The sequence below is a fragment of the Rhamphochromis sp. 'chilingali' genome, assembly GCF_963969265.1.
Source record: "Rhamphochromis sp. 'chilingali' genome assembly, chromosome: 3".
NCBI classification, from domain to species: Eukaryota; Metazoa; Chordata; class Actinopteri; order Cichliformes; family Cichlidae; genus Rhamphochromis; species Rhamphochromis sp. 'chilingali'.
Genome location: NC_137931.1, coordinates 44385754 through 44410023, shown reverse-complemented (window position 1 = coordinate 44410023; position 24270 = coordinate 44385754). Strand labels below are relative to the sequence as shown.

General features: G+C 38.9%; 1 protein-coding gene across 1 annotated transcript; it reads right to left on the bottom strand.

Moving 5' to 3' along the window:
- Positions 1-9554: 9554 nt before the first annotated feature.
- LOC308393336 (vitamin D3 hydroxylase-associated protein-like) lies at positions 9555-23192 on the bottom strand. The gene is made up of 15 exons (XM_080877020.1): positions 22870-23192; positions 22419-22532; positions 16685-16825; positions 16408-16541; positions 16050-16256; positions 15912-15952; positions 15662-15786; positions 15307-15432; positions 15119-15216; positions 14785-14884; positions 14651-14694; positions 14506-14545; positions 14322-14430; positions 13990-14135; positions 9555-9822 (listed from the first exon to the last, which is right to left on the bottom strand). The coding sequence occupies exons 1-15, from the start codon at positions 23047-23049 to the stop codon at positions 9700-9702; spliced, it is 1728 nt and encodes a 575-aa protein (XP_080733146.1). The 5' UTR covers positions 23050-23192; the 3' UTR covers positions 9555-9699.
- Positions 23193-24270: the final 1078 nt, after the last annotated feature.

Below are 24270 nucleotides of genomic sequence, written 5' to 3'. Positions count from 1 at the left end.
TGTCACTATATATCAGCATTAACAGGACCTCAATTTGGTGTTTCAGAGAGCTGCTGATCTCAGACCTGCACAGCTTCCGTTTTAAACACTTGATGTACTCAGCTGCATGAAGAGCATATGAGATTTTGTCTAACACAATTTAATAAAACCTGATGAAGGTCAAAGGTCATCACTTCTATGTTGAACTACAAACTTGTCATCTGGAATTCTTTCACAGTTTTTTGCAGATAGTGTTATTTACCATACAGTAATTCAGAGTTATTCATACCAGAGTAACCAGAGAGGATCATATATTTTTAAATATATAACTTTCTACAGGACTGAATATATTATGTTTATGTAAAAGTCCGGAGCCTCTGGGGAGTATCAGAGTATTTATAACATTACACAAAGCAAAGGTCACCATCACAGTTTTCATGAAATGCTGGGTTTATTCATCACCTGGGGCGGGCCTAGGGGTGCTGAAGATTTCCCTGTCAGGGAGCTGCTGGTGAAGATCATGAGTTCTGCTTGATCAATGCGATGAGCTTCAGTCTTCCTGTTGTTTCTTAAATGATGCCTCTTTCAGTGGGTCAACAGAACTTCTGGCATAGGACAGCTGTGATGAAAGAAAGGGAAGAAGTTTCTCCAAACCTCTGGACCCAGGAAACTCAGCTTGGTCCTGATGGTCTCCCTCACTAGTTTCTCTCCAGGGTGAATGTAGTTGTTGATATAATATGGATTATTATAGGGCTGCTCGATTATGGCAAAAATGATACTCACGATTATTTTCACTGAAATTGAGATCTAGATTATTTGATGATATTTATTCAACCCTTTAACACCTACCATAGAACCAAGTCCGCCAGAGCTTATAGTATTTTTTTTTACATGTTGTAGTGCCATTTGTGGGAGCATTTCAAGTTGCTATACATCAATACAACTGTTATAGCCCATATTTTAATAATATGTATGCATTAAGTCCATAGTAACTACATTAATTGCAAAAAAGTGCAATAAACTACAAAAAAATTGAAAATCGTTTTTGTTTGTTTTTTTACATATATTTCGACTTGGAGAAATTTAAGAGGCTTATCCCTTAAAACAAAATACAAATACAAATACAAAAAAGTTGCAAAAAATAGTTTACAACAACAGGAAATTTATTTTGAGTGTCTTCATAGTTTTATTTTGGAGATACAGCAATTTTTATATGTTGCAGGAAAATGAAAACCAATCCTATGATGCAAATTTGCAAAGAAAACAGCATGTGCATCAAAATAAACTATTTCCAGCAGTGCAATTCGAGTTCTAAGCATCCCAGAAACTATTCAGAAAAGTCAAACATGACTTATAAAAACACCAGTATAGGCTTTTAAGGCCTATAAGTAAAAAACTACGTTTTCCGCGAAAATGACGTCACGTCCGGTTTCGGGCAGGAAATGGCGGACATGACGTCTTGTTCAAAGTGGGAAGTATTACGATCAGCTGATCGGATCGGCAAAGCGTGTTTCTGGATTATTATGTTTTTGTTCCTGCAAGCACTTTTTATGCAATTTTTGCAAAGCTTTATGTGGAAGGAAACCGGGACCTAGGACAAGCTGATGGCATAAGATGTAAGTACAACTCCTCTGGTTTCATATATGCAAAAAAATTAAATTGCGCTAGCTTACATGGTTCAGGTTCTACAGGGATTTAAAAATAGTTACACAAAACGGAGCGTGCTGCTCTGACCGGCTTTAAAAGGTTAACAATAACAATGTATTGAATGACTTTAAAAAATAATATAAAATAGTGTAAAAATACTGATAACAGTGCAAATGTTTGCAATATAAGAAATAAATGAAAAATGTAAACATCTATGTTTAGTGAACTTTGCAGTGTTGCTCTGTGGTGCAGCTACGACACCGTAGCAAAGTTTACACACTATGTCTACTTGATACACGTCTGACTCCGCGAACCCATAATGTTTCCACACCACTGAAGTTTTTTGGGTTTTTTTACCTCTTTTTTCAACCAACGGCAGTCACTCTCCTCTCCAAATAACTTCTGCTTAGCTTTCCGAGCTTCCCTCGGGTCCTCTTAATTGTTGTGACGCGTGTTCGAAATGCAGAGAGGTGCGCTCGATTTGCCACACGGAGCAGCGCAAGAGTAAAGCATGAGGGAGGGGCTAATAATCATCTCAGTCATTTTTAATGATCGTTGAAAGCCCAAATCGTAATCGTGATTAAAATTCGATTAATTGAGCAGCCCTAGATTATTATTAAATGAAAAGAACAAATCACACTACACTACTGAAACCTCATGCTGCTGTTTTTAAAGTCTCCATGTTACCAGGTTGTAGAGGGCTCTGAAGATTTAAACAGTTTTAGATCCATTACACTCACAGTCTTATGTTAAAATCTCAAAGGACAGCATATATTTTTAATATTAACAGTAACTCTGGGCCTCTGTGGAGTGTGCAGCTGATCTCATCGCTGTCTAAAAATGGATTAAAAAAAAACATAAGAAGTGCTGAATCCTTCAATAATACAAACTATTAGAGTAACAGGTGTGTAGCATCGCTAACTAGCTAGAAACAAGCCTCCAACACAGTGCGTATGCTAGCGGCTAATCTAGCAAACGAATTAACAACAGCGATTTTAGAACTATAAGATGATAAGCTGTGTGTCTTTTTTATAACAGTGACGTGGTTGTATTTACCTTAATTGACCGTCATTTTTGCGGAAAATGTAGTTTTTTACTTGTAGGCCTTAAAAGCCTATACTGGTGTTTGTCATGTTTGACTTTATGCTTTTCTGAATAGTTTCTGGAACTCAAATTGCACTGCTTTAAATAGTTTATTTTGATGCACATGCTGTTTTCTTTGCAAATTTGCATCATAGGATCGATTTTCATTTTTTCTGCAGTATATAAAAATTGGTGTATCTCAAAAATAAAACTATGAAGACACTCAAAATAAATTTCCTGTGGTTGTAAACAATTTTTTGGAACTTTTTTGTATTTAAAGTTTTGAGGGCTAAACCTCTTAAATTTCTCTAATTAGAAATATATGTAAAAAAAAAAAAAGATTTTCTGTAGTTTATTGCACTTTTTTGCAATTTATGTGGTTACTATGGATTTAATGCATAAATATTATTAAAATTTGGGCTATAGCAGTTGTATTAATGTATAGCAACTTGAAATGCTCCCAAAAATGGCACTACAGCATGTAAAAATATAAACTAAGCTCTGGCGGACTTGGTTCTATGGTAGGTCATAAAGGGTTAATAACTAACCTCGTATTGTGGATGAATAATCTCAGTTGTTCTCCTGACTGAAGTTTTCCCCGTGTATAGCATCCTGCTATGCGATTGCATTTGTCCCTCACCACCAGAATCCGTCACGCTAACTTTTATCGAGTGGAAAAAAAGTTGGCGTTCATCCTCCAGCTTCACTGTGCTAATGTTATGCTAACATAGCTGTGTCGCTAGCAATCACATAGCACGACATTATATACCAGGTAGTCCAACTTAAGTAACCCTGCAAATGCCACTGTTGTTTAGTTTTCTGTCTTCATTTATGTCGGAAGTGGTAGCAGAGCTGTACGTTTTAATTAGTTTCCAAAATCTCTCGGTCAGAACATGGTATGTCATGTTTATGTGTAAACTAGCAAGCTAACTTCCTGTTAACTTGTAACTCCATTAAATTTAATAACTTCTGTTTTCATGGATGCCTGGATGTTAAACGTAATTGTTACACCTGGTAAAGCAGCAACGCTGATCATTTTATTAAAGATGAAAGAATTTAGACCGTTTTTAACTCTCAGTGTTCGTTTGACTTTGGGACCCGAAGCGGACGGAGTTTTGGACCCAAATTACTCCGCGAAGCTCTCACCACAGCAGCCGTAATGCTCTGACAATCCATCAAGCAGGGCGGCTTACCAAAGTTGTACTAAAACATTTTTTAACAGATTTCTGCACGCCAAAATCGGTTTGAGGTCAGTAAGCACAACCAGAATTCATACATAAGGCACACTCTCGATTTTTGAGATAATTAAAGGATTTTAAGTGTGCCTTATAGTGTGGAAAATACGTTATACAGAAGAAAAGAATATATCGCGATATATATCGTTACCGCACGTGCTTCAAATTATACCGGGATATGGATTTTAGGCCATATCGCCCAGCCCTATGTCCAGACATGCGCAACTATCTGAGATTTCTGTGATGGCAGGATGGACAATTAGATACAGAACCCAGAGAATACAGAATGGCTGTACATCTATTCGGTGCCAGTTCTTCCCCTGGATGTGCTAATTTCGGTCTGAAATACTTAGCACAACAGCACAGAGCAGACTATCCTAAGGCCTCAGAGTTTGTTGAAATGAACTTTTATGTAGACGATGGTCTAACTAGTGTCCCATCAGTTATAGAGGCACAAGAACTCATCACCGAAACATAAGCACTTTGTAGACTTGGCGGTCTGCATCTGCACAAGTTCAACTCAAAACTAAAGCGATGCAATTCACAGCTGGAACCCTCAGACAGAGCAGACACCACAGAACCGCTCGATCTCAAATCTGACACAACAGCTGAAGGACATGTGCTCGGCATCCAGTGGTTAATCAAAAATGACACTTTCAATTTCAAAATAAACACTAAGGACCAGCCTCCTACTCGCCAGAGCATACTGTCAGTGATCTCATCCCTGTACGACCCACCAGGGTTTGTAGCTCCCTTCACCTTAAGAGGCAAAGGTATCCTACAGAAACTGTGTCACAGAGACACTGAATGGGATGACCCCCTTCCTGACAACTTGCGTTCACGGTGGGAGGACTGGAAAGATGGTTTGGAAAGACTAAAATCGGTTGCAGTGCCTAGATGTTACCACCCACCAGAACTAACAGACATTGTAACGGTGGAACTGCACCACCTTTGTGATACTAGTGATTTAGGATATGGTGCATGCTCCTATATTAAGTACCTCAGCAATGAGAAGGTCCACTGTAGTCTTGTTATGGCTAAGGCAAGAGTCGCACCTACCAAGGTCACAAGTATCCCTCGATTAGAACTCTCAGCCGCAGTCATATCAGCCAGAATGAGCAGCATGCTAAAAGCAGAGCTTCAGATGTGCATTAATGAAGAGTTCTTTTGGACTGACTCCCAAGTAGTCTTAGCCTATATTAACAATGAGTCACGACGGTTCCAAGTCTATGTTGCTAACCGTGTCCAGTTAATTAGACAAACTACAGATCCCAAACAGTGGCACTACATTGACACCAGCTCAGAATCCTGCAGATTACGCCTGTAGAGGGCTCAGTGCATCAGAGATCATGTCAACATGTTGGTTGTCTGGTCCAAAGTTTCTGTGGGAACATGACATTTCATATGCACCCAGCCCGTCAGCTGTGTTGTTAGTAGGGGATCCAGACGTCAAAGCACTCAAAGCTCTCACAACTCAAACAAGTGAACAAGACAATATCCTCAGCCATTTGTCAAGGCTTTCAAGCTGGTCAATGCTCCTTAAAATGGTTGCAAGGATAAAAAAGACTGAGATCCAGCAAAGCTTAGTATGGCAATTTTGTAACAGTAGACGAACGGAAAACAGCTGCCGACACAATAATAAAATAATAAAAAAGCTTCTTCAGCAGCAGGCCTTTTCTCGAGAGATGGAAGTGTTGAAGGTGGGAAATAACCTTCTGAGTTCAAGTCCCCTCTTTAGAGTAGATCCAGTACTAGATCAAGGACTTCTCCGTATTGGAGGAAGACTTAAGAAGTCAACACTCTGTCAGGGACTTAAACACCCCATCATCCTCCCAAAAGACCATCACATTTCAAAGTTGATCATTGCTCTTTTTCATGCACAGATTTGTCATCAAGGTAGAAGCCAAACTCTCATGGAAATCAGATCAAACGGATTTTGGGTGATTGGTGGGAGCAAGGAAGTTGCAAAACTTATAAGCAAATGTGTTCAATGTGGAAAACCAAGACGTTCACCAGAAGAACAACGCATGTCTGAACTTCCAAAGGAACGAGTTGAAATCTCAGATCCTTTCATGCATTGTGGAATGGACTGTTTCGGACCATTTGTCACAAAACAAGGTCGCAAAGAGCATAAAAGATACAGACTCCTCTTTACATGTCTTTCCTCACGTGCAGTCCAAATTGAGATGCTTGAGGATCTTTCTACTGACTCTTTCATCAACGCTCTGAGATGTTTCATCAGCTTAAGAGGAGCTGTTTGTAAGTTGTACAGTGACCAGGGTACAAACTTTATTGGAGCCAAAAATGAGCTCAAAGAGTCTCTTAAACAATATGACACAGATGCCTTAGAAGCATTCCTTGCCAATAAACAGTGTTAGTTTGTCTTCAGTGCCCCATCTGCTAGCCACGCCGGAGGTGTGTGGGAACGACAGATTCGAACCATCCACAATGTTTTCAATGCCACCATTGCTCAATGCCAAGGCAGGCTGGATGACAGCTCTCTAAGAACTCTATTCTATGAGGCGATGTTTATCGTTAATGGCCGACCACTGAGCGTCGATGGAATCAATGATCCTAAATCTCCTGAACCTCTAACTCCAAATCACCTGATAGTGATGAAATCAAAGGTTGCACTGCCTTCACCATGAAAGTTCGCGAAAGAAGACTTATATGCAAGTTAACGGTGGCACAGAGTCCAGTATCTCACTGAGCAGTTTTGGAGTAGATGGAAAAGTGGCACGTACCACATCGAAATCTTAAAGTCAATGACATAGTCATTATCAAAGAAGAGATGCTTCACAGAAATCAGTGGCAACTGGCTCGAGTGGTTGAAGCATCAGAAGAAGATGATGGTTTGGTCCACACAGTCAAGCTTCAAGTTGGTGATCGAAGCTTAACAAAGAAGCAGGGAACAGCACACAAACCTCACATAGTTGAGCGACCTGTTCAAAAGCTTGTAGTTCTATTAGAAAATAACTAATTGATGTTTCAATCAATACTGTCACACCAGGCGTATTTTAGCGAAGGTTTATTGATGATGTATTTGAAATTGTGTTGTTCTTGTAGTAATGTGCATATGTTAAAGCTGGAAATCATGTATAGAATGTTGTTTATAATACATGATTTGGTGGGAGCGTAAAGGTCCAGTTTTGTTTATTGATCTAAGCCTGAGCAGCTACACGTAGTTTCCAGTACAGGGCTCTGTTGCTTAGTTAGCGGCAAGCTGCACTTCCAGCTCAGACCAGTTTTTGTGGTAATGTAAAAATTACTGCACCCATCAAGGCTCTCTCTATTTCTTCCTTGGTCCGGGGGACTGCTACAGCTGTTGAAGCTGAAGGTTTCCCGAAGAAATTTTTCTGCTGTTTTCTGACCAGCACATGGATTGTTCCCAAGATTGTTTGTGTCTCGGCATTTCCTGCTTCCTGTTGATGTCTGCTTAGTGCCCGTGGTCGGCTTTGATGACCCCCACCGTGAAACCTGAGGCCGCTGCGTCGGATTTCTCGACTTGCTGAAGCCCGTGCTCCAGCTCCAGCTCCTGCCAGGATTGGCCTGGTGAGTGACAGATCGCTTTTGAATGACACTTTTGATCTTCGGGACTTTTTCGGTTCCCGTTATCTGGATTTCCTGTGTGTGACTGAGACGTAGCTGAGTGGTGGCGAGTCCAGTGCTCTGTCTGAACTTCTACCAGTGGATTGCTGCTATTTTAACTCGCCACGGACGTCAGGCGGAGGTGGAGGCACAGCGGCTATTTACAAAAAGGATGACAAATGTAAGCAGTGTTTTCTGAAGCCTTCATTCTCCAGCTTCGAACTTACCTCGCTTGAGGTGAGTCACACAAAACCGGTTTTCTGCGCCTCATCTATCGCCTCCCGAAATACAACAAGAACTTCATAAACGACTTCTCTGATTTTCCAGCTGGGATTATGCCCAACTATGATCATGTTCTTTGATCATTTATTTATGATCAAATTAAAAAATATTTTCCCAAAAGTTTACATAATGAATGAAATACGACACAAAAGCAAATGTACTATGTACTAACTCATATCACCATCAATGAAAATAAGTTGGGGGTTTCTTATTATTATTTTACAATAATTTCAGTTCAAAGTAATTCAGTGAGTGCTGTCAGGGAACATGTTAACTATCAGAAAGGAGCAGTTAACAGGAAATTAGCCCACTTTAAAGTCCAGAAAGAGTAATTTATCATTTTTATAATATAATTCCATCCAAAATACTTTGAAACATATGCTGTTGGGTAAATATCATGGTATGCTAACTATATTTAAAAAATAAACTGGGTTGCACCAGCTACCTTGACCTCAAAACTTTTTTCTGAAGATTAGTATCTATAAGTTGCTGCACATTCAGGACATAGATGTTGCAACACAGATTGCTCATTGCCATTCATTAACTAAAATACACACACACACACACACACACACACACACACACACACTTTCTGTTTTATATGCTAGTGAGCTTATTTTTTAAACATTAGCTGTGAAGCAATTTAAACACACATGACTTTAGCCTGTACAAATACAACTGACTTGACTTTAGTAAAATACATAAAACGAATGTTACAGACAGCTTAGAGCAAAGAGATATAGGTGTGTTTTGTGCAGATTATTTTCGATACCTATCGTTTAATGTTAATTTTCAACATTTTTAAACTTGTGCTAGCACCGTCTCTTTGCCTAATATTGACATGCTTCCAGTTTTCAGGCTTTTAGTGCCTTTTCATGCTTTATTACATGAAATGGATGGTGTTAGGGAGAAATATTTTCATGTATGTTTTTTTTTTTTTTTTTTTTTGTCTGTCCTGTTTGGCTCTTTTGCCATCAGAATTGTTGTCTAAAGGCAAAGAAAGATGCCCAACGGATTTACTTTACCAAATTGACCATTTTGCAGGGATAAAGGAAAGTGGAATCAGCCATTCCACAACTTGTTGCCAAAAGATGTAAATAGTTCAGGGCCTGTGTGTGTATATGAACAACACAGTTTCATACAGGAGAAACCTTCTTGGCTCTGGGTGTGATAACAGTGTTCTCTGCAATAAGAAAGAGAGACTTTACTGTGTCGGTTAAAGCTGATATCAGCATGACAATAAAACATCCCTGATAACAACTGAGGTAAGGTGTTTTCTCACACGGGGCACTCTGTCAAGTGAGATCTCTCACTGTAAGCCAATGACTTTTGCCACGTGGAAAGACTATCAGGAGAACAAATCAGAGAGTGCCAAGTCTTAACCACGGCTCTTTCCCTGTGTCATTCTTTCAACCAATCAGACAGATGCACATTCTCATGTAAATCTTTCTATAACTGCTAAGATAGTTTACTCTTTTGGAAGTTGACTGCTTGCAGACTGTAGTTTTCTGAACAGAAGAGATCCATGTATGTGCTGATTTTTGATCATCCAATGCTTTAATAAATACACCAAAAGATGAAGCGTTTTGACTGCAGGTTCCTAAAAGTGGATAAATGATCATGATAACAATGGTGATAGCAAGACAATATAAAAGACTTTAAAATATAAGAACAAAAAAACATAAATGCATAATTTTGCCAGTTAATTTTTATTTAACCTTTAGCAAACAGCCAAAAAAACCCAGAAAGTGCCCAGATTAAGCTTGTAGTGCAGAGAATATTCCATTTATGACACCATTAGCTCATTATTACAGGAAATACTCAAGTTAACATGTTTCCTCTGAAGTCTGCAGCCTCTCCTGTGAGACTGACAAAGAAAGCAGCTTTACTTCTTGCTTTCTTTGACCAGTTGTTCCACTTCCTTCATGAAGTGCAGGCAGAGCTCATCCTGCCACGGCAGAGCAACACACTGAACCGCCACAGGTAGACCCTCGCCACCAGTCACTGCCTGAACACAAAAACACACTCCTGTCACTCAATGCTCAGCAGCTGAACGCACCACAGTCTCCTTCATCCACCTACTGTAATAAAAAGAAACTCTATAAATATTGGAGCCGCAATAGACTGATCTGGTTCAGTTCTTGGTTCTGTGTAAAGTCATGTTAAGTACATAGAATTGAAGTGAATGTCCAGAGTAATACATCACATTTTTAAATAACATTCCACAGAAAAAAAATTGCATTTCTTAATTTAGTTATTACAAGATAAAACTGATACTAAGGGAAAAATTAGATTCAAGCAAGTAATGTTTATTATTACTTCAACATGCACAGATGAGTAATAGGGAACATCAAACGATGAGCTCTACATAGCCCGAGACAGATGTGCTACAGCAGCTGATTGAAACCACATTAAAGTACACTGACGCACATTCACAAGTATACAAAAAATAAATGTATCTGTATTTTAGACTTTACATCAGGGGCTCCTGACTTGTTGTTGCTGCATGAAAAGCTAGCCTGACACTGAGTCTATGACACCAGATTTACTAAACAGGGCAAAAGAGCACAATCCCCAAATAGTGCGGATAGGCGTTTAGCTAGAAAAAAAAAAGGTTTTGCAGAGTTCACGTGAAAGTTATGTACAGGTCCGTCTCAAAAAATTTGCATATTGTGATATTCATATATGTCATATTTGATCCGACCAATAACAAAAAAGTGTTTTTAATACAAAAAAGTCTACCTTCAAATAATTATGTTCAGTTATGCACTCAATACTTGGTCGGGAATCCTTTTGCATAGATGACTGCTTCAATGCGGCGTGGCATGAGGCAATCAGCCTGTGACACTGTTGAGGTGTTATGGAGGCTCAGGATGCTTCGATAGCGGCCTTAAGCTCATCCAGAGTGTTGGCTCTTGCGTCTCTCAACTTTCTCTTCACAATATCCCACAGATTCTCTATGGGGTTCAGGTCAGGAGAGAGAGTTGGCAGGCCAATTGAGCACAGTAATACCATAGTCAGTAAACCATTTACCAGTGGTTTTGGCACTGTGAGCAGGTGCCAGGTTGTGCTGAAAAATGAAAAAACTTCAGGCATTTCCCTCGCCCCAGTCTTCCTCCAGACTCTGGCACCTTGCTTTCCGAATGACATGCAAAAGTTGCTTTCATCCAAAAAAAACCAAAACAAAACAAAACAAAAAAAACAAAACAAAAAAACAAAAAACAGTACTTTGGACCACTGAGCAACAGTCCAGTGCTGCTTCTCTGTAGCCCAGGTCAGGCACTTCTGACGCTGTTTCTGGTTCAAAAGTGGCTTGACCTGGAGAATGCGGCACCTGTAGCCCATTTCCTGCACACGCCTGTACACGGTGGCTCTGGATGTTTCTACTCCAGACTCAGTCCACTGCTTCCGCAGGTCCCCCAAGGTCTGGAATTGGTCCTTCTCCACAATCTTCCTCACCTCTTCTCGTTGTGTAGCGTTTTCTGCCACACTTTTTCCTTCCCACAGACTTCCCACTGAGGTGCCTCGATACAGCACTCTGGGAACAGCCTATTCGTTCAGGAATTTCTTTCTGTGTCTTACCCTCTTGCTTGAGGGAATGATGTCCAGAATGATGGCCTTCTGGACAGCAGTCAGGTCGGCAGTCTTACCCATGATTGTGGTTTTGAGTAATGAACCAGGCTGGGAGTTTTTAAAAGCCTCAGGAATCTTTTGCAGGTGTTTAGAGTTAATTCAGATGATTAGGTTAATAGCTCATTTAGAGAACCTTTTCATGATATGCTAATTTTTTGAGATAGGAATTTTGGGTTTTCATGAGCTGTATGCCAAAATCATCAATATAAAAACAAAAGGCTTGAACTACTTCAGTTGTGTGTAATGAATCTAAAATATATGAAAGTCTAATGTTTATCAGTACATTACAGAAAATAATGAACTTTATCACAATATGCTAATTTTTTGAGTAGGACCTGTATGTGTACGCGTGTACATCTGTGATCTCACGTATTGTCAAAGTGCATGCAGCTGAATATGTGTAGATCCACCAGTAATAAGTAATGGTGTTTGAGCACAGCTGATGTGCTGAAAACCGTGTGCTGTTTACAATCCTGGAATTATAACTGTTTCAAAATGTATTTGTTAAATTTTATCAACATAAATACATTGTTTAGTATGATGTCCATCAAAGGTCTGATTCTTCTGAGGATCAGTGCTGTCCTCCTCCCTGTCTCTCCATTTTTTGGCCGTTTCTCTTTGAACCCTATTGCACAGGCTGTGAAACTGAAGACCTGAAAGCAGTTTTGTTGCCGCTGGCATTGTGTGACTCGTTTAGCTTGAAGGTTACAAGTCACCTCTGACTTCATTGAATAAATTTAGCATTGAGTGCAATTTTCCCTCAATTTTTCACGTGTCTGAGTGAACACGCAAACTCCTTGAGCGGTCCCTTGGACCACTGTGAGCAACAGCAGACGTGTGCACTGTGGTCACACCAGCATCGAATCCATCCAAGTTACATGGTTTATTAAAATAATCCAATTACAACGTTTACATTTATGTTAGACTACTTTTAATTAAGTGCTTTAGCCCACTTACAATGACAATGTTAAAAAAAAAAAAATCTAATCATTGACCTGTGTAGTATGTTAACACTATTGGAAGTAAAAATAACTTGAACTCCAATTTCAAAAACACAACTTTCTTTTTTTCTTATTTTTTTTTTTTTTTTTTATAAAGCTCTGACTTGTATTATGAGTCTGTGGTCTGTGAGAGAGTCCTGTAACTCTGTCTGCAAAATACAGTAAATAATGACCAATGCTGGGCAATTAATTATATAGTAATAGGGCGATCGTGGCTCAAAGAGTTGGCTGTTCGTCTTGTAATCGGAAGGTTGCTGGTTTGAGCCCCGGCTCGGACAGTCTCGGCCATTGTGTCCTTGGGCAAGACACTTCACCTACCGCCTACTGGTGTTGGCCAGAGGGGCCGACGGCGCAATATGGCAGCCTCGCCTCGGTCAGTCTGCCCCAGGGCAGCTGTGGCTACAAGCTGCCCTGGGGCAGTAAATGTAAACAGGAAGAAAACCAAACATTGCAGATATTTTTATCATAACTCTGGTTTTACGTGGCCGATCAACACAATTTAAAAACTGATATAAAGTCCACACTTTTTCCGTCAATTGCTCCGTCTGTCCTGCTCACATCTCCAATGGTTGTACATGTTGTCATTAACATGGCTTCACTCCACATCAGCCGCTTTGCCAGCTAAAAGACCGGTGTCGCACATAAGGACGCTGCCATAGCCTGTCAACCACGTTGATTAGCTGCGTATATACGAATATGAATCGCATCATTGGCTGGACTACGGGATAAGGTGGCATCGTTCTAATCCCATACGGGAGCAGCCAGTCACTCACTGACTAACACTGCAAAACAGAATTGTTAAAGTATTCATTTTAATTTCAATTCAGGTTAGAATTATTTTGTGCGCAACGCAGATTTTCTGTGCGCAGAGATCGTGCCAGCAGTGCGCAATTGAGCACGTGCGCAGCTTAGAGGGAACATTAATTGAGTGGTTTGGTAGTCAGTTCCTTGGAATGGTTAGTCTGATTGCCTATCGATCTTGCTTATCGGTTGCAGTTGCACATGAGATACAATCAGTTGATTTCAATTCATATGCCGCAGGGCGAAAATAGTGACACAGTTTAAATTGCAGAAAAGAACGAGCGTTAAGGTACAGTGAAAACCTCCAGAACAGAAACAACTGCAACAGTTTTTAATCTACTGCACAATATTTTGAAGGCATTTATCTGCTATAAAAAGACAGGCCAGGAAAATCTGATTCACATTCTCTGTATTTTATCCTCAGTTACTTTGACACAAAGGCATCTGCTGTGATGCTTTTTTTTTATACAAATATAACAATAGGGATATGTACTGATGAATGATCAGAATTATAATATTTCTGGAGATCTGAGTTAAAACTGAATCGACTGGAGTCAAAATCAATACGCAGCACTAATTTTATGGAGAAATACGAATGTAATGTAATGAGTTGTGTAACAAATTGGCTTCACCTGGGAATAATTAAGTAATGTACTGGATGGCCTGGCCTGACACAACGTGTTAGTAAATCTGGCTCTATGTTCTCACTCAGTCTTATCTCACTGGTACATGTTGCCTACCTCTTTGAAGAGTTTGTCCCACATGTCCTGATAACAGCCCTTATAGTGCTTGAGTTCCTCCTCATCCTTTTTGGTCACTGTGGAAACAGTGACTACACCCGCAGGAAAGTTAAGGAGATTGTAGAGCAACATGTAGCTGGCAGCAGCTGAAGGTGTAGAAAACAAAAATAAAGAAACATAAACACGATTCTTAGCCTTTACAAATGTTGTTGAATGTTGATGTTTAAAGTGTTCACATTTTAAACATCTTTAAAGTCCTTAGATTACAGTATTTTAAAAACAAAGTGATAAATACAGAAACTAAGTTGTCTGTCATACTGAGTGAATCATACTTGAAAGTTTGCCACAGTATAAGAAGTTGTAGGCTGGTCCAGTCACAGGACACAGCAGCACGTCAATGTTGCAGCTCCTCCAATGTGCTATTGTCTCTTGAATGTAGTCCTAAAGAAAACACAGGGAATCTCAATTTCACCTTCAGACTTTCATACGTGACCATGCATCATCAGCTGACAGTACCTCAACAGCAGCATGTTGCTTCCACAGCTCTGGAACAGATCTAAAAATGAAGCAGAATGTTTGGATATAATTCCTAGCACATGGAAATGTAACAAAGAAACTGAGATTCAAGCACAAATGAACAATAGCAAGGATACTTTCTCACCCAACTCCACAAAGAGCATCAAAGTTGGCAGAAACACGAGGAAACTGCCAAAAGAAGACAAACTGAGGTGTAAAATTAATTTTCAAACCAATCTCTAAATTAATATGTTCCTGTCACAGAATTAGAGGACTCACCACGGGTTTGAGCAAGAATGAAATTGTTTTCTTCAACCACTTGGGAAAGCCGTAAGGAAAAACCTGAGGCTCCAGACAAGGGTCCACAGGTCCCCCTTCCCTAAAATGAAAGAGATCATTGGCACAGGAGAAAACAGTCTGTTCAGAGACACTGAACTGAGAATTACTGTAATGGTTTCAAAAAGAACCACAACCCCATGTTGCTCGTAAAGACAATGGCAGCATGGTGATGTTTAGTGGTTAGAACTAAAAAGAAACAAAATCTCTAAATGTTAGATGATTTAAGTTTAGAAAACAAATGGTACTAACTGACTTATTAAATGGAACAACTCACAGTTTTTGTAGCAGGGTGGTAGCTCCATCTGCTAAAAAACCCTTTATCAATAGTTCAGGGAAAATTTGATCCATCTTCAGTGGACAGTAAGGGACGAGCTAAAGACACAAATATCAACACTAAGGACCTATGACTCATATCACATACGTGGCTTGACAGTGATCATAGTGTGTGTGGTGACGTCTTACTGTGTGCCCTGCTTGCTCTAGCAGAGCTTTGACCTCTCTGACACCTCGGGCCATGCTTGGAGATGGATGCGTGTAGCCATCGCTTTCCAAATAACCAATCCTTAGAGGTCTGGAGCTTCTGTATATCTAAGGGTCAATCTTTTTTACTTCCTCAGTCAATTAAACATAATCAGTTTGCAAAGGTTAAGATTACAGCCTGTAAAGTTAGTTCTGTATCTCAGGACATTAATAACAGGTGAGGTAAGAGTAATATAAAGTGAAGCGTTAGGACAACCATGTATCCGCTTAATTTGTAGTTTTTAACCAAAAGAATAATCATTAACAGATTATATGAACCTCACAGTACAGGACACACCTCCATGTTAAAAGGTAATGGTGGAACAGTGGGGTCCAAAGAAAACATGTGGTCACAAAGAAGTGCCTGCATGCACAGAGCCAGGCTGTCCACATCTCTTGCCATGGGTCCAGGAGATGACGGCACTAGTTTCATACGAAATATAAAGCAGTGACTCAAATATTTGAGACAGTTTGTGTCTGTGAAATATTGCTATACAGTGGTTATGTAACTACATTTACTTTATATGTAAAGTACATATGTTTCTTACCCGACTTTTGCCCTCGATAAATTGGACGAAGGCCCTGTAAACTAATCATTACACAAAAGTGTTAACAAAGACAAGAGTTTAACTCAGTGTAACTCAATGTGTAATAAATTTCCAGGAAACTGACTGAATGAGACCCACCTGAGCCGACCTGCAGTTGGCTTGAAACCACAGATTCCACAGAAGGATGCAGGAATACGGATACTGCCACCTATATCAGTGCCTATACCAAGCAGGGAGCCCCCTCCCCCGATGAGAGCCCCCTCCCCACCAGATGAACCTCCAGAGGTCTTCTGGGGGTTATGAGGGTTCACAGTCTGCCCGTAGATAGGATTACTGCAGTCATAGCTGTCAACAGACAGTTAATGAGTCTTTGCATATTATTTTCATTCATATTTTCATTATTTGCACATTTGGAATGGACAAAGGCAACTTAACACATGCACTCAGTTTTAAATGTGCTGTAGATTTTTATGTGAGTAACTGATAAAAGATGTACTTTAAAAGAGCTTGAGGCAAGTTGGTTCTCACAAAGGGAATAGCTCCTTGTTTCTTCAGGACTTGAACGAGCACACTGTCCTTTTCAGCGGGCTGGTCCAGGTTAATGACCACACCACAAGAACAGTCATGATTCTAGTGTTGGAAAAAACAAAGATGATAATGTTACATCAAATACCTGAGCTATGATGCTCGAGAATACTGTACCATACTTATAAATACTGATGGGAAATACTTTAACTGTAACTGAAATTTGCATTGCATAACCTTTGTAATACCTTAAATGTAATATTTTCTTTGATGCTAACTGGAACTCCGTACAAGAGACCATCCTTGTTGGAGCCAACAGTTGTCAGCTGGTCCAAACTCTCCAGCAAAATTTCAGTGCAGCAGTTCAGCTTTTTGTTTACAGCCAGAGTCTGTTGAAAGGAAACAAGCACAGACAGTTTGAGATTAACTTATTCACCTAAAGGGATTTTAATCTTTGTAAAATATTAAACTCTTGTTGGAAACACAAACATTACTTGACACATCAGTCTGTGTTGCTTATATGAATATTATTATCCAGTGTGTCTAAACTTTAACTGTAACTAGAAAAATTTGCATTTCCTGCGAAAATGCTGTGTGGATGCCTTAACGCTGAAGATGTCTGCTGAAAAAAGCTGAAAAGGTTGAAAAAAAAAAAACAAAAAAACATTGCCCTGAGCAGGATTCGAACCTGGCCCTTCTGGTCTAAAGGCAGCAATTCACCTCACTGCACCAAACTCATTCACACAAAGAAGAGGTGGAGAGAGTGACAATTGTGGTGAAATTAGCAGAAGCTGCTTAGAATTGTGCTGATAAGAGGTGAAAAAGCTAAACATTTGGCAGAAAAGAGGTGAATCAGAAGAATTTCTGCTGAAAAGAGGCAAAGAAGCAAAAAGATGAGCTGAAAAGAGGTGTAGAAGCAGAAGTACTTGCTGAAGATGGCTGTATGTGTAATGACACACTGGAGAGCAGTGACACACAAGAAAGCAGAGCGCATGCAAGCAGGGAACATGTGTAGCAACTGTCACAGGTAGGATTCAAACCTCTGCCACCGGGTCTCACGGCAGATGCCCTACCCTCTGAGCCAAATGAGTTCTGGTCACAAGCAAAGATATGATGAGAGGGACAATGTGCACTGTGGAGCATAAGCTCAAATTAGCAGAAAAGAGGTGAAGAGGAAGAACTTTGTTGTGAAATGAGGTAAAGAAACTGAAATTTGTGCTTAAAACAAGTGAAAAAGCTGAACTCTGAAATCCTGCTAAAACAGCAGAAGAGGCTGACATTTTTCAGCTACTCATTGAGCCAAACTGGTTCTCACGTAACTGAAAAAAGGTGGAAAAGCTTACAATTCTAATGAAAACAGCAGAAGAGGCTGAGATTTGTGCTGATAAGAGGTGAAAATGCTGAACCAATCAGAGGTACTGCTTCTGTCTGCTTCATCAGGCTGTGTACTTGTATGTATTTCTGCCATAGACTGTTAACAAGAATGTGAGGTCCATATTAGAAAAGCTGCTAAAATCATAAAACTTTGCAGAATTGTAATAAATTATCAATATGAATTACCGGTCTGTGATAGTGTATAAATTTGTACTCAAAAACTAGGTGGGATAGAAGCATAATTCTTGCACTGGGTGAATCAGCGGACTTTGGTGTACTTTGACTACGATTTACATAGCTCTTTGTATCTCCGTCGCGGAGACATGACGAGAGAAGAAATAGCTTAATTTTCGGAGTTTGAAAAATGAGAGGAGGACAGATTTCCACCCCTCAAACATGTTTTTGCAGAAACACTGTAATTTCGCTTAAATAGTATGAAATAGCAGTAATACTATGATTTGGCAGAAATACTACTTTTTAGCACAAATACTATTGTACAGAATGGTGTACGTCAGTTTAATGCTGGGTGGTGCTGCAATAGTAACTATCCTCGGTCAGAAGGAGAGACTGACATCCAGGGATTAGATTACCACAGGTGGAGTTTATTGGCGGTCAGATGGATGGTACAGGGAGGCATGGCATACAGTAGGAGGATGTGGAGAGGTGATATGGTGTGGTTTCTATGATTAAGAACACTGGCAACAAATTCCTCCACTACAAATCAGTCTGATACCACTTCTTACAGGGTTCACGTTTACTAAGGCACTACCCAAAAGGCGCCACAAGAGGGCACTCCAACACAAGAGATGACCTATTTACACTGTAAACACCCCCTACTTAGCCACTACATACTACAGTGATATTACAGTATACAAATTCACACAAATACTATGATTTGGCAGAAATACTATGACTTAGTAGTAATACTATAACATAACAGTTCAATGTTCTTGCACAAATGCCACAATATGGCAGAAATACTATGTTTTAGCATAAATACTGTGATTTGGTATAAATACTACGATTTGGCACACATACTATATTCCGCAGATACACTATAACATAACAGATATTCTACGACTTAGTAGTAATACTATAACATAACAGAATTATTAATTGGGCACAAATACCACAATTTGGCAAAAATACTATGATTGGGTACAAATACTATGATTTGGCAATAATACTGCATTTTAACACAACTACTGAGATTTGATTGAAATACTATGATTTTGAAGAAATACTATTACTCCATACAAATACGATGCTTTGGGACAAATACTATGTTTGGGTTCCAATACTATGATGTGCAACAAATACTATGATTTGGCACAAGTACTATGATTTAGTACAAATACTATGATTTGGCAGAAATACTATGCCTTAGTAGTAATACTATAACATAAGAGATATACTATGGTTTTGCAGACAAACCAAGTTTTCTGCACAAATACCATGATTTGGAACAAATGCTATGATTTAGCAGAAATACTAAGATTGGGTACAAATACTATGATTTGGCAATAATACTGCGTTTTAACAACAACTACTGAGATTTGATTGAAATACTATGACTCCATACAAATACGATGCTTTGGCACAAATACTATGATTTGGCAGAAATACTATGACTTAGTAGTAATACTATAACATAACAGATTTCCTAAAAAAAAACTATGAAATTGCAGTAATTCTATGACTTGGCAGAGATACTACGTTTTAGTACAAATACTATAACAACGCAGAAATACTATGACTTAGTAGTAATACTATAACATAACAGTTCAATGTTCTTGCACAAATGCCACAATATGGCAGAAATACTATGTTTTAGCACAAATACTGTGATTTGGTATAAATACTACGATTTGGCACAAATACTATATTCCGCAGATACACTATAACATAACAGATATTCTACAACTTAGTAGTAATACTATAACATAACAGAATTATTAATTGGGCACAAATACCACAATTTGGCAAAAATACTATGATTTGGCACAAATACAATGACATGGCAAAAATACTATGATTGGGTACAAATACTAGGATTTGGCAATAATACTGCATTTTAACACAACTACTGAGATTTGATTGAAATACTATGATTTTGAAGAAATACTATTACTCCATACAAATACGATGCTTTGGGACAAATACTATGTTTTGGTTCCAATACTATGATGTGCAACAAATACTATGATTTGGCACAAGTACTATGATTTAGTACAAATACTATGATTTGGCAGAAATACTATGCCTTAGTAGTAATACTATAACATAAGGGATATACTATGGTTTTGCAGACATACTATGTTTTTGCACAAATACCATGATTTGGCACAAATGCTATGATTTAGCAGAAATACTATGAATGGGTACAAATACTATGATTTTGCAATAATACTGCGTTTTAACAACAACTACTGAGATTTGATTGAAATACTATGATTTAGAAGAAATACTATGACTCCATACAAATACGATGCTTTGGCACAAATACTATGATTTGGCACAAGTACTATCATTTAGTACAAATAATGTGATTGGGCAGAAGTACTATGTTTCAGTACAAATACTATGATTTGGCAGGAATACTCTGATTTAGCAGAAATACTATGTTTTAACATAAATACTATCTTTTGGCAGAAATTCCTGCTAAAAAGGACTATTTCTGCTTTTTAGCAGAAATACTGTAATTTGGCATAAATACTATAATTTGGTATAAATACTGTGATTTGGCACATATAATATATTCAGCACATATACTATAACATAACAGAAATATTATGATTTGGCCCCAAAACCATGATTTTGCACAAATACCATGATTTGGCAAATATACTATGATTTTTCAAAAAATACTATGATTTAGCAGAAGTACTAAGATGTAGTAGAAGTACTTTGCTTTAGCAGAAATACTATGATTGAGGAGTAATACCTAAACATAGGAGAAATATTGATACACAGACACACATACACAGACAGTAAAGGGAACAGGAGCTGTTGAGAGTCTGGGCTTGGTATATGTAGGTCAGTTAAATTAGCTGCACCTGCTGTAGTCAGCCCTTACACACGCAGACACAGAGAGAGGTGTGAGTTTTCTTCAGTGTATTTCTGACATTCAGGATTCCCCTCGAACAAATGGCCATAATTTCCTAACCGTAGAGGCTAGAACGGTCATTCAGACATTGTTTTGTTCAGAAGAGATGGGGGAATCTTCAGGTCTTCATAATTCAGAGATAAAATATAAATTATTAAAGATATATGACTTGTAATACACTGTAACTGAGTAGAGGCGAAGCAAAAACTGCCTTGACTTGCTCTCAAACAACCTTTGGTAACTCTAAATCTATATGGAGCATCAAAATCATTCTTTCACCGTAAGAAACAGCAGGCTTTGGTGAACAGTCATGGAAATTTTCAGGGCTCTGTGGAAATCCATCAAAAAGATATGATGAGAGAAAAAAGTGACTCATTTCCAGAATTTGAAATCTGATGAAATCTGAGCGAGGGACAAATTTCCTACCCTCAAACAAGTCTAACTCATCTCAGAACGGTAATAGGTGAGAAAATAATTCTTGAATTGTGAGCATCAGGAGTGTCTGAAGATATACCGGGACATGCCTCATGTCTTAACTTCGCTTCGTTAAGGAGATATGACAATTTGAAAATGCCTCTCATTAGAGAAATCCAGCGGTGATTTTGAACAAACTCTCCATTGAGTTTATATGGAGAGTTTTCTGACTTTGTGTTACTCTGAGGAGATTTGCAAAATAACTATGAGTCCCACAACAATGATAGGGACATTTTCTGAAAGCCAGCAAAAATACCTACGTTTTGGTGTATAATCTGTGGGGCTTGAGTGGAAATTGAGCGAGTAGCAAGAAGTTGTTTGGACATGAAGAGAAAATTCAAACAGTTTCACTGTCCCCTCTGAGTTAATTGCATAGCAACCATAGCAACGCATGTATTTTCTGAAAAATCACAATTTTGCAACTGAAGACTTAAAGAGAGATAAGATGAAAACAGTAGAAGATCTGAAAAAGCTGAATCATACAGGAATAGCCCAATCATTTGAGAACGTTTTAAAGTTTGAATGGAGTTTCTAGGTGAAAGTATGAGGCAGTAGTTAAGTTTCAAAGACAAGAAAGTTTTAGCAGAATTGTGGAAGTTTCCCATTCATTTCAATGGGACAAATTAAAGGAAAAAAGTGTAATATTTTAAAAAGTATAATAGTAATAAACACCAAAAGTCATAGCCGGCATAAGCAGAAAGAGCAGAACAGTTTAGAGTTTGAACGGTGAAAATAGCACAAAAATTGTGGAAGTAGATCCACGGCGAAAAGTGTACGGAAACACCCGGAATAATAAAGAATAAAGAGAAACAGGAACTCAATAGTGTGGATGCCTATTAAGGCATCCACACAATAAGACACAATTCTGTGTAAAAAGAACTAAAAAGCAGTGAGTTATAAGTAGGAGTAATGTCAAAAATAAACAACATTAAGATAAGTCTGACTAATTTAAATGATTACTTGTTTAAAAATGACTTTTGCTGTATTTGATCTATTATGAAAGATTTGTGTCATGCTGGATATTGAACCTTTTCCATGTAAGAGTAAAGCACATCCTCGGGGCGCAGTAAACCTTCGTTCAGCTGCTGTGTCAGCTCAGACAGGGAGAGCGTCAGGATGAAAGCAGAGTCAGTTGTCGGATGCTAGGAGACACAGACCCACACAGAATCATTATGTTATTATTTCTTTTAAAGGCTGCAACAAAGAGACGGAACCACATCCATGTACAGATTCAGGATTCTTCCTTCCACTTTTTTTTTTTTTACAAACTTTCTCAAACACAGCAATGAGTTCACTGCACTTAAACGGTTTGCACAGTCATAACTTTAATTTTCATGCTCAAGCATGGAGACATTGCAAAGTGCCAGTATTTTGGTATTTAATAACTACACCTCTGCCAGGTTAAACTAAAAGCAGATCATTAGCTGAGATTATCGATAAAGAGAAACTAGAAAAATCCCCAAAGCTCTGAACTCTCACCGACTGTTTGTACCGGAGCACCGCCTGCTCTGCGTGCTGCAAGCTCTCATCTCTCCTGTTTCTGGCTCTCTGTATCTTTTCCTCTGCCTGTCGGAGGATGTTGATCTTTTTCACCCGCACAACCAGGTATCCCACAATGCAGGCAACACCAGTGAGCAGAGCCGCTGTCCAGTTGTCCATCTTCACTCTCTTAATAAACAGTTCAGTGTTCTGCGTGGCTTTCGTCTTTGCCCTGTGGCTGCAAGATGCAAAAATCCAAGCGGACCTAACAGTCAGATGTTTAAACACGACGACAGGCTTGTCTTGTTTTAGGCGTGGCCGTGTTGTGTACCGTAGCTTCCCTAATCTACATGCACAGCAACATGTCCTTTCATTTTAATAATAAGCCACATTCCAAAATGTAAAATCTAATTAGTTCTCAGAATGTAAATAAATTATGCAAAATCTCTGCCTTAAAGAAAAGTACAGCTTACTTAAGATTGCTGAGTTAGAGCAACTTATTCATTGTGAGTACACAGCAGTAAGAATAGCTTGATTTTTCTGAGTGAGAAATACTAAATGTTAACTGACATAAACATTTATTGTTCAGCAAAATTAAAAAATAGTTTGTGGTAACTTACGTTTTAACATTTTGCTTATGTGACCAAGTGGTCGGCGGAGTTATAAAAGAATAATAAAATGACAACGCTATAGGGGAATTTCACCCCCAGGAAATATATATTTAAGAAAAATAGATAAAAGGAATAAAGAGAGGCCGCACAGATTCAAGGATGCACAACGAGGCAGATTGGCTCCAATATTAAAACTGTTTTATTTATAACAAAAATAAATAAAATATTAGAAAATCAAATGTAGCGTCGTGTTGACAGTGTCCTAAAACTTTAGGACACTGTCAACAACGACGCACCACAAGAAGAAAATCACTACAGCCCACCCGGTGCTGTACAAAAGAAAGTGCGAAAATGACCCACCACCTGAGGTCTCAGGGCCACTGGCACGTCCTCCGTTCACCGAAATAAAACACAGAAATACGTTAAAAGAATAAAAGGACACTGAGCGTCCGGCTCGCTACAGATCATAAAAAACTAAAACCAACTTTAATTAAAGAAATCACGCGCGCGCGCACGCACACAATACTGGAAGGCGTACGCCCCACGAGTCAACTACAACTCCAGCAACAATCCAGAATAAAATAAAATAAAACTAGGCGAACCAGAAAAAGGTAAGCCTACAGTTTCACGACGAGACAAGACAAGACAGCAGGCTCCACCGAGGAGGAGCCCTCACAACAGCAGCTGGGAAGGCGTTTCACTCTTCCGATTAAGGTCGGGCAGTTTGCCAGGGAGATGTGAAGGCAGCAATCAAACCCTATAACAACAGATAAATATAACCTTAACCTCC